General features: G+C 35.0%; 1 protein-coding gene and 1 pseudogene across 1 annotated transcript; one reads left to right on the top strand and one right to left on the bottom strand.

Moving 5' to 3' along the window:
• Positions 1-2,290: 2,290 nt before the first annotated feature.
• LOC113076552 (SLAM family member 5-like) lies at positions 2,291-3,149 on the bottom strand (annotated as a pseudogene).
• An 8,615-nt stretch (positions 3,150-11,764) lies between these two features.
• LOC113076551 (uncharacterized) lies at positions 11,765-13,221 on the top strand. Its single transcript, XM_026249251.1, has 4 exons — positions 11,765-11,768; positions 11,846-12,157; positions 12,248-12,382; positions 12,965-13,221. The coding sequence occupies exons 1-4, from the start codon at positions 11,765-11,767 to the stop codon at positions 13,189-13,191; spliced, it is 678 nt and encodes a 225-aa protein (XP_026105036.1). The 3' UTR covers positions 13,192-13,221.
• Positions 13,222-13,676: the final 455 nt, after the last annotated feature.

Genomic DNA, 13,676 nt, shown 5'->3' with positions numbered 1-13,676 from the left:
GCGCCCGGGGAGTAGTTGGAGGTTCAGTGCCTTGCTCAAGGACACCTCAGTCGTGGTATTGCTGGCCCGAGACTCAAACCCACAACCTTAGGGGTCAAACTCTCTAACCACTAGGCCATGACTTCCCCTTAAATGCTGTATCAGTGTCAAAATGGTTTTATTTGAATATAAATGATGTAATTTCTTTTTCTTTTTTTCATGTCACACACACAGATCTTTGAATACTTGTGAGGGTAGTGGATTCCAAGCTAAGACAATTATATTTATCACACCTAACTTCTTGACTTCATTCAGTTCAAAGCTAAACATGATCTGCGTCACAAGCCGTCTTATGCAAGTTATGCACACTTTTAATCGAAATGATCAAAGAGGAAGAGACCGTTCACACAGCACATGTGCTTTGAACTGCACATTCTTTCAGCGTAAACCACTGATCTCTAAAATGACTTGATTGCTCATTGTGTTCTCAGCCATAGGCAGTGAAGCCACTGGAAGACACTGGTAATGCTTGACAAGCTAAAATCCTGTCACACAGAATTAGTTCTTAAAATATGTAGATTATTTTTCACTATGTTCACAATCTGTAATATTTATCTTGTGTATGAGTGTCACATTGTTGGAGTGAGCAAGGATTAATTATCAGTCATGTTTCAAATGCATGGTTTTGTGACGTTTAAAGTTTCTTTTAAGGGTTTTTGTGAGTTTATGAATGTTAAAGTGGCTTTCAGTCAAGTCAAAAAGTCAAACATTATGACATTAATTAATCATGTCATATTAATGAATTTCTCTCCGGGGCTTTGAAGCTGTTTTTGATTTATTTATGTTTGTATTGATTTAAAGCAGATGCAATAATTGTGTCAGTCCTGCATATCTCTTATAATAAAGGGTGATCTGTCAGTGCTCCACCTCCTCTCTTTCTATGATTTTATTTTGTAGAATACCTTTCTTTAAAAGTTATATGCTAGATACGTTTCATTATGTTTTTTGAGTGTGTGTGTTTCCTTTTTTTACAATAATAAACAGATGCTTCACATGTTCCTTGCATGTTCTGACTCATTTTGACCTTTAATAGACTGTCACGGGTTGTTTGCAGACAGGGAAAACTTGAAGGCGAGGTACAGGCGTCATAACAAATGTCTATCGGAATAAAGCAGATAACAATCAATCAAGTCCTTTCAGTCTATATTCCACTCTGCCCTTAATTTGATCTTTATCAATTCGGACTATTTTTACACATTGTGGAATTCATGACTGTTGAACCCCATCGGTTCTCTAAAATAAGTCATAGATGTTAAAATCATTGGTTTAATCTGTGTTCAGTCATGATAATCAAACTCCAGTCCAGCTGAATCAGCCACAACACAGTTTGAGATGACAAGCTAATTATGCAGTGTTGGGAGCTCTAGGAACAGCTGCGTCAGTTGAGTGACTTACCACATGAAAAGCTTTTCAGCAAGACAGATGAGTTCGTAAAAACAATCTGAAAGATTTTACAGTTGATCCAGGGACACTTGGTGAAATCACATTCACCGAAACAGAGGTTTTCAGGTGCCACAAGTGACAAAAAAACAAAACAAGGTGTAGATAGTTTTAAATGTGTGAGAAAGAGACGAAGTGCCGACAGCCAACCTCCACCCACACACTTCCCTCTCCTCTCTTACTTCTCTCCTGTTACAGAAAACAAGGTCTCCAGAGCTTCCTGTGCCAGCTGTCCTTCAATCTGTCATTCCTTACACATTTAAGCAGCCTCTGGTATCCCCACTATTCAAGATCTAACATTAAATCAGCAGTTATCATAATAGAAACCAATCTCTTCTTCCCTTTTTTGTCAAAAACTCTTGAAAGAGATGTGTTCAATCAACTCTATGCTTTTTTATCTCCTAAAAGCGACCTACTTGACAATAACCAGTCAGGCTTCAAAAGCAGAGTAGTCCACCCTTCTGATGATAAAACACGTGAGTCTTCACTTTCTATTTTTATCTTTGATGGCCTGAGGGTGAGAAAATTAACAGCAAATTTTCATTTTTGGGTAAGCTCATATTTGGGCGAGCTCATTTTTGGGTGAGCTCATTAAGGCACAATTTTTTGTAAAGCAGAAAGATTTGTATTGTAAATACAAACACAGAATCTGATGTGAAAAAATGTGTAGCTAAAATCTACACTGTATTTAATTTTTTTAATTAAAAGGGACATATATATTTAATAAAATTGACATATTCATAAAAGATATTTTGTCATTGGTAAATACTCGAGACAGTTGAAGAACATCTCCACTCTCCTGAGTATCTGATTAATCGGATGGTGTTGTCTTCTTTCTTCTCTTCTGTTGAAGACTTCTGGATCTGATGTCATTAATCAACACAGCAACAGTAGCCACGCCCACCAGAGCAGAGAGAGCCAATCGGATCGCAGCTTCAGTAGAACCACAACAGAGGATACAGACTTCTGAGAGAAGAAATGAGCAATGTTGAAACAGAAATATGATTCATTTAGTTTTGTAGGAAAATATAGTATGATGCCCAACCTGCACATGTCTGACAGAGTTCAATGCTGTTGAGATGTTGAATCTGGTGGGTAATGGGATTGCTCACTACACAACTGTAGGTGTTTTTCTCTTGATAGTCCACCTCCAGAGGAAGAGAGAGACTGATGCTGGGATCAGACACACTGATGCTGGACAATAAACTGTTTCCTTTGTACCAGGAGAGAGTCACATGCCTCACATTCACAACTGAACACAGCAGTGAACAATTCTGGTACAGACTCAGAACAGAACAGTCTCATCTGATGACGGGAACAGGCAGACGAGCTTCAAAATATAGGAAAATTAATCAAATTCAATAAATAGGAGACATATGATATTTGTTAGTTCATTGATATTTAAAACAGATGTAAAGGATTAAATAAATAACATGATTATAAAATGTTGATTATATAAATAATGAATTATAATGTTTTTACAATTAATCTTCTATCATTTTAAAATACAGTACAAAAATGTAAAGAATTCTCTACTGACCGTAGACAGTGAGACTGAAGATGTTGAGTGGCGTCTCTCTTCTGCTGCTGGTGACTTTATATTCTCCAGAGTCTGTGGTTCTGGTGTTTGTGATGATCAGAGATCCAGTCTGATCCAGCTCCAGTCTGTCTCTGAATCTCCCATAAAAACTTCATAAAACATGCTCTTATTTTTCTTTCTGTTGATTTGAGTGATGCGAATTTGTCCAAATCTCCACATTGTCTGATCATCTTTCTGTATATCAGTATCATGAGTGTATAGAGTGACAGAATCTCCCTCCATCACTGACACGGACTTCATAAGCACCAAACACACCTGATCAGAAAAAAACAAAAAGTTTTTAACAATTTTTAAAATGGATCTAAAATTTTACGATAAAAAAAAAAAAAAAAAAGTCACTCTGCACCAAAGCATTTGGGTATATTAGTTTGATAAAGCATGAAAGCAGGCCCAGCGCCAGAACACACGAGGGGGCAAATTGGAGGTTGGGCATGTGGTGTTGTAACATTTTCAAGTGTACGCTGGAAATATATTAATTAGGTAGCATTTTACAATAATGAATTAACACGTTAATACATTATCTAATGAAAGTGACATGACATATGGCCAAGTATGGTGACCCATATTTTTGCTCTGCATTTAACCCATACAAAGTGCACAGAGCAGTGGACACACACACACACACACACACACACACACACACACACACACACACACACACACACACACACACACACACACACACACACACACACACCCGGAGCAGTGTTCATCATTTATGCTGCGGCGCAAGGGCAGCAATTGGTGGTTCAGTGCCTTACTCAAGGGTACCTCAGTCGTGGTAATGCTGGCCCGAGATTCAAACCCACAACCCTAGGGTTAGGAGTCAAACTCTCTAACCACTAGGCCACAACAATACAAACGTGACTACACAATAAAACTTTTTTTTTATATTATTATTATTATTCTTTGTTAGAAAGAAGTTATGAGCATGATAGAACAAAAACAATGGTGATTGGAGAGACGAGTGTGTGGACTCCAACCTAAACACCTCTGATTGGCCATTGCATTTTAGAAATCAACAAACATGTCTGTGATTGGCTCACCTCTGCGAAAATGCATTGCAAAATAATTTGATGCTTTTCAAAGAAGATACACTGGTTTGTTGCCAAATCTATTTTGTCATGCTATTATTACAAAGAAAACAGAGGTTATGGGCAGCTTTTCCATCTAAAAGTAAGCAGAAACAACAGCAGTTGTACTAGTAAGACTTTAATATGCGCTAAATTCAGGTCTGACCGCCCCCCTCGGTCTGAAGTGGGGCACAGGGATGTCACACCTCTGGCCCCCGGCCTGCTTGAAAATATTATAAATGATGGAAATAAATAACTATTAGGCCTATAAATAATATGCAGGTGAACCAATGATAATATAAACAGAACTGAAGCAATTAAAACACTTACCAGCCAGACTCCATAAGTACAAACAGATAAAACATATTTCAAACATATTTTTTTGCCAGCAGTTCACCAAACAGTTTGTGACAGAACTGCTGCAGTGATCAGGTCCTGACTCTCTTGAACACATCCAATGTGTTGTATGAAGTGTGCTTAAGTGAGTGTGAGCCTTCACATTTGGAGGTTCATATTTGTTTTAATAAAAGAAAATCCTAAAAGTATGTTTTTAGAAAGAGTTCTTCTTTCTGTAGATCAGAGTCATATTCAGTCTCTGAAGGAGGAGTTTGTTCACGCTCACTGCAGAGCTTAACTATACCGCCTCACTACAAACTGACAGCTTTACTCTGTTACTAAATATTTCACATTTTCAAGACCTGTGTCATGACCTGATTATTATTATCACTGTTCTGACGTGAATACGTTTCATAATCTGCTTCTTTTCATCTGTTTGTGCTCATGGAGTCTTGCTGGTAAGTATTGCTATTATGTTCATCAGTTATTTTGCAGCTACTGTTGTATCAGCAATTACAAAACGGTTTCCCATCCACTTTTAAACTTTAAAGACTGTACTGTAAAGTTTGTACTTAAATCATACAAAAATGTAACATATGTATACTGATAGTTTACTTATTAAATATTTTGTACACTTTGAAGTATCGTCTCACTATCGTCTCACTATCGTCTTAGTAAAGACTGTATAGTTCCAGTTAATAGAAGAAAACACAAACATGAACCAGATGCTTTGCTTACTATTTGGTGCTTTACTGCATCCACATAGTAACAGAAAACATATTGTGTAAAATAGCTTATTTATTTAAAAATTTATGTTGATGTGAAATTCATTGACATTAAACGGAATGAACATATATTCCCACTTATTTAAATGTGCATTACATCTAGTATGTATGTGTGGGTGTTAATTATCATAACATTTTATAATTATTATTATTATTATTATTATTATTATTATTATTATTATTATTATTATTATTATTATTATTATTATTATTATTATTATTCAGAGCTACTAAATGTGGCAAAATTAATAACTGTTACTGTCAATATCAGAAGTACCATTGTTTTTCCAAATGTGCTTTTATTGTGCTTTATTTCATTAACATTTATATATATAAAAATAATAATAATAATATATATATATATATATATATATATATATATATATATATATATATATATATATATATATATATATATATATATATATATATATATATATATATATATATATATATATATATATATATATATACTAGTTAATGGATGTGGTATTTAGGTCAAAAGGTCAAACATCATAACATTAATTAAAGAAATATGATATTAATCGATTTTAATCCACGGCTTGTGAGAACCCCTTTTTTTGTTGTAATTATGTTTGTATTGTTTCCATTTTTTTCTGTCTTTTATTGTTGTTGTTTTTTTATTTTTATTATTTATTTATTTATTTGTTAGTGTTGTAATGGCTACAATTACAAACAGTCCCGAGTGTCACAATGAACCATAAATGAACTTGATGGAGCGCCACCTACTGGATGAACATGCTATTCCACTAACAGCGCTCTTTTACTGTGATATTTTAGTTGAAATTTAAAAAAATAAATAAAAATTATGCAGGATAAATCTTCATTTATTTGTTTGTTACTTTAAGCCTCCTTTTGTATAATAATAAATAAACATGCTTTAGTACAATCTAAATTCTTCAGCCTCATGCTTGATCTTTGCAGATTTCACAACACAGCTCTTCTCACTTTCATTGGATTTCACTTCTTTATTCTCTTAATTGATGCTACATTCTTCATTCTTCATCTTTTTCATCTTGGCTGCAGGTCTTATGCTTCTAGAAAGGCGTTGACCACTGAGAAATGGCGAGAGTGAAATGAAAAGCTGAGATGGAAAAAAAAACGAACACAAACTCACATTCACACGATCACAAAAATAAATGTGTGAACTTTAGTCCCATCAGTTCGCAGTCATCTCTGCTCTAAATTTGATCTTTATCTCTAACATTTTTTTTTTTGTTTTACCCATTGCTGCATAATCGTCTTGTGATCTCTACAGATGATTGCCCTGATCAGTATCTCCACCGTATCTCTATTGTCACCCCTGTTCAAATCAGTTTCAGTTGTGTTTAGTTAAACCCACACAAACCACATTCAGCTGCACTACAAGCAGCAGTTGCATCAGTCAACTGACCCTCGACAGATTTAGAGCAAACAACCCCTGATGAGTTCAGTTCAACAATCTGAGTGATTACAGCAAACGTGCAATACTAAATATGCTTGTTTTTTATGTTTTTTTTTTTTTTTTTTTTTTGCATAACAGAAACTGACCAGCGCTTTAGAAAATTTGTTTTTCAGACCTGCTTTATGAAATATAATCACATAATCACATTCCGATAACATCTAAAATGGATCGAAGAACATAATTGTGTTTATCGATAACTTGAACGTCACAAGGCCTTTAAAACGTGTCAAACTTGATTTATTATAGTGGCCCATTAAACTTTTAATATGGCATGCCTTTAATATCTACCAGAATTATGGCGATTGAAATCCTTTATTTTAAGAGATGATTTTATGAAATGAATTAGCCTTTAAAACACATGGACACTCATAATAGTTACTGCATTGCAAGCGTGTGTGGTTAGATCTAGGCCCTCCACCTGTGGTTAGAAGCAGGGCGTGTTATATGTTTTGCCCTTGACTACTTCTGTGACATATTTCCTGTATTTGGCCAAAGTGAGCATGAACGTTTGTGTAGAGCTTTTCATTACCTGACGGGACCCACTGATACTGTTGTAAAAAAGCAAGCGTCTAAAGAGCTTTATCGCAAAAAAAAGTCCGAGATTTATTCCAATGCACAATACACTGAAATCCTGGAATAACGATAAGCAATTCTTCTTAAAAAGGCAAATAAACACAGGACGTGCTTACAATACAAAGTTTACAAGCATTGTTCAGAGTAGTACAAACTAGACAGAAAAGAGAAAGCAAACTAATGGCCTGATCTTTCTGATGTTGTGCAATGCAATCCTGCAAAACTACTTTGAATGGCCGAAGCCCGCCCAAGAGGCCATATGACATTATATAACACTTAAGTTTAGATTATTTTAAATTCAATTTAAAAAGGCTATTAATTCACATTCAAGTGTTTAAAATGTTATATTATAATCAAGCAAAGTAGGCTATATATGAACAAATCCCTCTGTAAAAACCTTCAGGATATACAGTAGAAGTGTAAAGTTATGAATTATGTCTCATTTTGAGAAAATGGCCTTTTATTGTAATTGAAATCTATTGGTACAAATAGAAAAGTGCTATTAAGAAACATGTTACAGTGTTTTTTGGATGTTTTCCTTTCCACTAGTCTGAGAAAAAAAATTATGAAACACCAAAAAGCCCAAATTCTCTTGCGAGGTGCATGAAAAAACAATGTTTTGACTTCAGTGTCTCCCCTTAAAACAAGAACAAATTCCTGTCAGCAGGGTATTTATTTATTGCCTTTGGATTAAGTACCATTTGCAGATATGTGCTATTGTTTTAATCATAATTCTCTTCATTTTAATCAGTTTCTCCTAAAAAGACTCTAAAAAGACAGATCTCATCTTTTTATTGTGTGTTTTTCCGACTGATTCCACAGGAAATCAGAAACTTCAGAGATACCTCGGTTGAGCAAAGAGGATGTGGATGGAGTGAAGGAGAATGCAGAAGATGAGCTCAGTTGAATCAGATAAGCCACACCCAGCAGTGTCAATCACTCTGACATCATTAACATCTCAGATCACCTAAAAAAGAAATTAAATAATAAAGTTCTGTCATCATTTACTCCATCTCACATCGTTCCAAACCAGCATGAATTGTTGTTTGTCTTCTTTTGAGTTGTGCAGAATAATGCTGTAGGTTTGGAACAATGTGAGAGTGAGAGTATAATGATGCGGACTTAACCGGCCCCTGTTAAAAGAGAAGTGAGAAGGACATGTGAATTTATCTGGATGAATGTTATTGTGTTAATATGATAATAAACTACAGCAAAAAGAGAACATCATAGTGAAACTGAAAGTGAATAAAAAAAAATAAAAAAATAAAACTTACCGCACATTAGAAATAAAAACAGAAAGATGCTTAAAGTTCCCTTCCTACTGTTATTAATTCCATCAAAATCAGATTTCGATACATAATAATACTGAATCATCACACCCACCCGACTGACCACAATATGACATATTTACCAATATAGACTAACTTATTTACATGACGACTGATGCTATAAATGAGCAGTTTATTCTTCCAAATTCAGAAAGCCTAAAGGGACATGCTCCAGACAGAGGCAGAGGAGCATCTTCTTCTTAACACCCGATCGCAAACTACAATAATGCATTACTGAACTTAAGTTAAAGTGAAGAACAGACAAACTAATAATACACATAACTGTTTGTATGTGAATTATTATTATATTAGCCTATGATATCCTTTAATTCAGAATTTTGACACTTTCCATTCTAAAAAAATAAAATGTAACTAAATTTTAAACATGGCACACAGAGAGTAAATCATTGGAGATATTAAATGTATTTTTAGCACATAATATTATACAAAAAACATATGCAATGTAAAATCACTTCTTCACATGTACCAATACATTAGACTAAATTATCTTCTTTTTCTCTTCTATAAGGCAACACAGAACACTACATGCAGTAACAGTATGTGTATAAACAGTACATATTAAATACTTGAGTAGCCTACATAATCTTTTTAATGTTCTTTACACTTACATATAAAAAAATATGCTTTAAAAAAATGGTTCACTGAAGAGTTCTTTGGGCGATTAACATTTTTTTACTTCTATGGCATCATTGTGAAAACTGATTCTTCACTCTTATTGTAATGTAGCTACACGAAAAAACACTCCTGAACCTGTCAAAATCAGCTTAGTGTTTGGAGTGTCACATTGTTCAGAGAGTTCAAACTATTTATCTAGGTTCCCCAATGCAGATGTTTGGTAATTGTAGTGCCTAAAGATCATTTAAAGGTGTTACACTTCTTGTAATTCTGTAGTTTGGTTCAACCTTCAATGTCAATCTAGATAATAAAGCAAGTGGTGTGATCTGTGTCCAGTTGTCAGAGTCATTAAACATGTTTCCCTCTTCATCTAAAGCCAAACAAGGATTTAGATGCGAGTTTAACAGCTCAACCATGCAAACGCTGGGTCAAATATGCTGCTATGATGATGTCACAGTGATTGACGCTGGTGGGCGTGTCTTATTTCATCACTCATTTGCTTCCTGCACATCTTGTATTCCTGTTGAATCTGAAAGAAAATATAAAACGTCAATCAAATGAACTAAAAAGAAAGAAATAGTTTTTCTGCATGTACATAACATCTACAGTACATATATTATATTAATTGGGGAAAAAATGAAAACAACTTGAATTAACAGCTGGGTGGAAAAAAAAATATTCATGGAACACTGCCAACCAATCAGAATAAAGAATGGAATTGTTGTGTCAATAAATACAGTATATTGTTTTTATAATAAATTATGTTCTACTGATAGCAGCCCCACTCACATTTTTGTTGAATATTTTCTCACAGCCCATATTATTATTTTCACCAGACCATATCAGTGTGGCACTCAATTGATAACTAATCTTACTTTTTGCGCAAAATCATTGTTTTATTTGTGAACGTAGGCGTTAGTGGAAGGCTTTAAGACCAAACAGAATCCTTGTCTGCACCAAAAAGAAATTCTAGCGTAGGCTATTATTAAACTTGGACCTCTTCATATTGAAATATAAATCCAAAGCACCAGAATCAGCCCACAGAGTCACGCTATGTTTTCTTTAATTGACAAATGTGCATTTTTATTCATTCAAAGGCTATATGGTTGCAATAATATTTTAGTTCTAAATTAAGAGCCATTATTGAAAAAAAAAATCCTGCTTGACTGATATTTCATACAGTATAGACCTTCAGTTGCTTTCAAATTCCATACCATTTGTAATATCACATTATTTTCACATCCTAAATGACTACCCTTGTGCAGTCACAATTCTATGATGGTACAATTTACTCAAACAGATACAGTTTTTGTATGACATTTCAATTCTTTTTAGAATAGGCCTAAATTTTTGCAAAACAATTGTGATTGTTTCTGAAAACTTTTTTAACTGCAGGCAAATATAGGTCTACATTCTGGTACAGGACAAATATTTGGGACATCCCTTATTCTGTCCCTTATCTTCTTAAAGAACAAACCCATATTTCTCCAAGAATACAAGAATAAACACTATTTTCTTTAAGAAGAAAAAAAAAAAGAAATCATATTTGTCCCCTGTGTTACATTTCTGAAGTTAATTGGCAACCCTTATGGTGATATAATTATCTTTGACTCCCCTGACGGTGGCACCTTACTCAAAAATAAGCGTAATTTTGGAGACATACAAGCAAATAAATAATAGATAAAAAAAAAGCATAATAGAAAGTGCAAAGACAGCACTGAAAATACCAGTAGTGTAAAAAAAAGCATGGTCTAAGGCATGAAACTCCAGGACTGAAAAAAGAGTCTAACTCCGTCTCTCCTGCATATATGCATGTGTACACAGAGCTCCGCCCATCATTAACATAATCGGGACAAGCTCCACCCATTTGATCCATTTGGCTCAGCAGTGAGCACCAGTTGTTTGGTGGTCGAACGGCCAGAGAGGGAATATGATTGCTCTAGCTTTATTCATGATGTGCTTGTGGTGTCTGGTTGGTAAGTAAGGCCTATCATTTCCGGTTAGCACAGAGTAATATTAATATTAATAATATGCTCCTGTTTGAACTAGGTTAGGTTTTTTTTTTTTTTTTTTTTTTTTTTTTTAACAAAAGTAATGAGTGTGCCTGTTGAGTAATTCATTTAAAATAAAGAAATGTGTAAAACTTCTTATTTTCTTTTTTTAACCCAAATTCAAATCAGCGTTATAATATTGCATGCATTTTTAAAATGATGAACTATGATTCTATGATATTTAACATGTTAGCTGAGTAAGATTAAAACTGATGCAGATCACGTTTTATGTTTCACTTCTGTTTGCCTGTGAAAACTGGTGCAGAAGAAACATCACTTGGGAGGAACAAATAAGTTCAGTAATACACATCAATGTTGTTCATGGTATTCGGCACAACGTCACTTAATGGAGTTTTTTTTTCCTTCTCCCATTTAATCAACAGTGACATGTTTAAATCAGATATTACTAGTATAATGGCTTGGGATTTAATCACAATTATGGGTTAGAGAAATAGTTCAGTCATTAATAACCAGCATTATATGCATCTGTGAGAAAATCTGTTTCTGTTTGTTCTCTAGATGTGACGGATGAAATGAAGACAATATCAGTGATGGAGGGAGATCCGTTCACTCTACACACTGAGGTAAATGAAATACAGAAGTATCTGCTAATACAGTGGATGTTCGGAAGCACTCGGATAGCTGAAATCAACAGACTCACCCAAACCAACTCGACATACGACGCTGACGGGAGATTCAGAGGAAGACTGAAGCTGGATCAGACCGGATCTCTGACCATCGCAAACACCAGCACCACAGACTCTGGACTCTATCAGCTAGCGACTGTCAACAGAGAGACCAGCTATATGAATTTCAATGTTACAGTCTGCGGTGAGTGAGAGAAATACAACACAACACAACACAACACAACACCTATGAATGTTTAAGATGCGATGCCACAGTAAAATCTTTCATTATCAGCAGCTCCACACAGTTCTTCGCCGTCAGAAAGAGTGTCAAGCTCAAACTGTGTGACGTCCAGTTGTGCGGTCCACAATTCAGTCGTCAATCACACTGAGGATGCCAACATTACTGAGCTCTTTCAGCCGAGTTCAGGTGCGTCAGACTCAATTTCTTTTTGTAAAGTTCACACTGAAGTCAAAACGCAATAAGCCACAATGCCAAACATGTGGTTAATTTGTCACTGCTGCTTGGTGCCTTTAATAATCAACCACATAAACCAGTTAATAAAAATGAGAACATTTACATGTATGCCTATGGCACATACTTTTATGCAAAGTGTCTTACATTGCATTAAAGACATGAGGGTGGGGTGCATTTGCTTCTTGTAAATTATTCAGATTTTACAGGAACAAAGAACTGTTGAGCAACAGAGAAGTGAAGACCGCAAGTCAGGCCTGTTTGTTTGTTAGGTGCACCATATCACTCAATGCAGAAAGAATCAAAATCACACAGGTTTCTATTAGAACCAAGTTAAATGGAGGGGGGAAAGCTCTTAAACTCTTTTTCTAAACAATTCTGGCAATTATTATTTGGCCAAACAATGCAAATGTGCATGAAAGCTTGTGGATGTTCTGCCTTCTCAATAAATGCTTGAGTTGTTAATGATAACCCACAAAACTCTTCTTGGAAGAGCTAAATGCATTATTTTGACTCTATTTGTTTTTTTTTCCCCAGTCTGCAATGGACATTGTGGCTCTACTGAAGCTGTGATCCGATTGGTCCTCTCTGTTCTGGTGGGCGTGGCTGCTGTTGCTGTGCTGGTTTATGACATCAGATCTACAAGAAGTGAGCTTGACATGACAGAAGAGACCGAAGATCTCTATGAGACCTATGGAGTAAAATCAGACTTACACTATGAACTGAGCAGAAGGTTGAGTTGCCCAAAACAAGCCCTATATTAATACTAATTCCTGTATAATTGCATATCTATTTTTAACAGATTGTGTTTAATTTGTAGGCCATTAATTGATTGTATCTGCACAGAATATGTCTGTATACATAATTACCCTAAATAAATAATAAACACAAATGTTTCTGTTGCACCCTTAAAATAACACTCACGAAGGCATTTAGCATGCATTGTGACATGTCCACATTGTCACAATTTCCAGTTTCATGTTTACCTATTCTATTCAGATATTTATTTAATGAACAATGTCTGAGACACAATCTTACAATTAAAACTCCCTCTTTACGGTTTCCAAATTTTCTTCTAAACCCTCTGTGAGTCTCAAACCTCACTGAATGTTCATCCTAAACATAAATCACAGAGTACAGTTCCAGATTTCAAGAAACAATACCTGATGATTATAGCTTGTTGCCATTTAGATGGTTTAATTTTTGCTTCCAAAACATTCTAAAGTTGCTGAGATAAGTGCTCAATACC

Source organism: Carassius auratus, unplaced genomic scaffold (genome assembly GCF_003368295.1).
Source record: "Carassius auratus strain Wakin unplaced genomic scaffold, ASM336829v1 scaf_tig00020715, whole genome shotgun sequence".
Classification (NCBI taxonomy): Eukaryota; Metazoa; Chordata; class Actinopteri; order Cypriniformes; family Cyprinidae; genus Carassius; species Carassius auratus.
The sequence above is the reverse complement of the archived record's forward strand: the minus strand, read 5'-3'. Positions and strand labels throughout refer to the sequence as shown.

Bases quoted from the DNA above. Each gene is read 5' to 3' on its own strand.
- LOC113076551 (XM_026249251.1), top strand. The intron at 12,158-12,247 runs GTGAGTGAGAGA...TTTCATTATCAG, and splicing joins TTTCAATGTTACAGTCTGCG to CAGCTCCACACAGTTCTTCG. The intron at 12,383-12,964 runs GTGCGTCAGACT...TTTTTTCCCCAG, and splicing joins GCTCTTTCAGCCGAGTTCAG to TCTGCAATGGACATTGTGGC.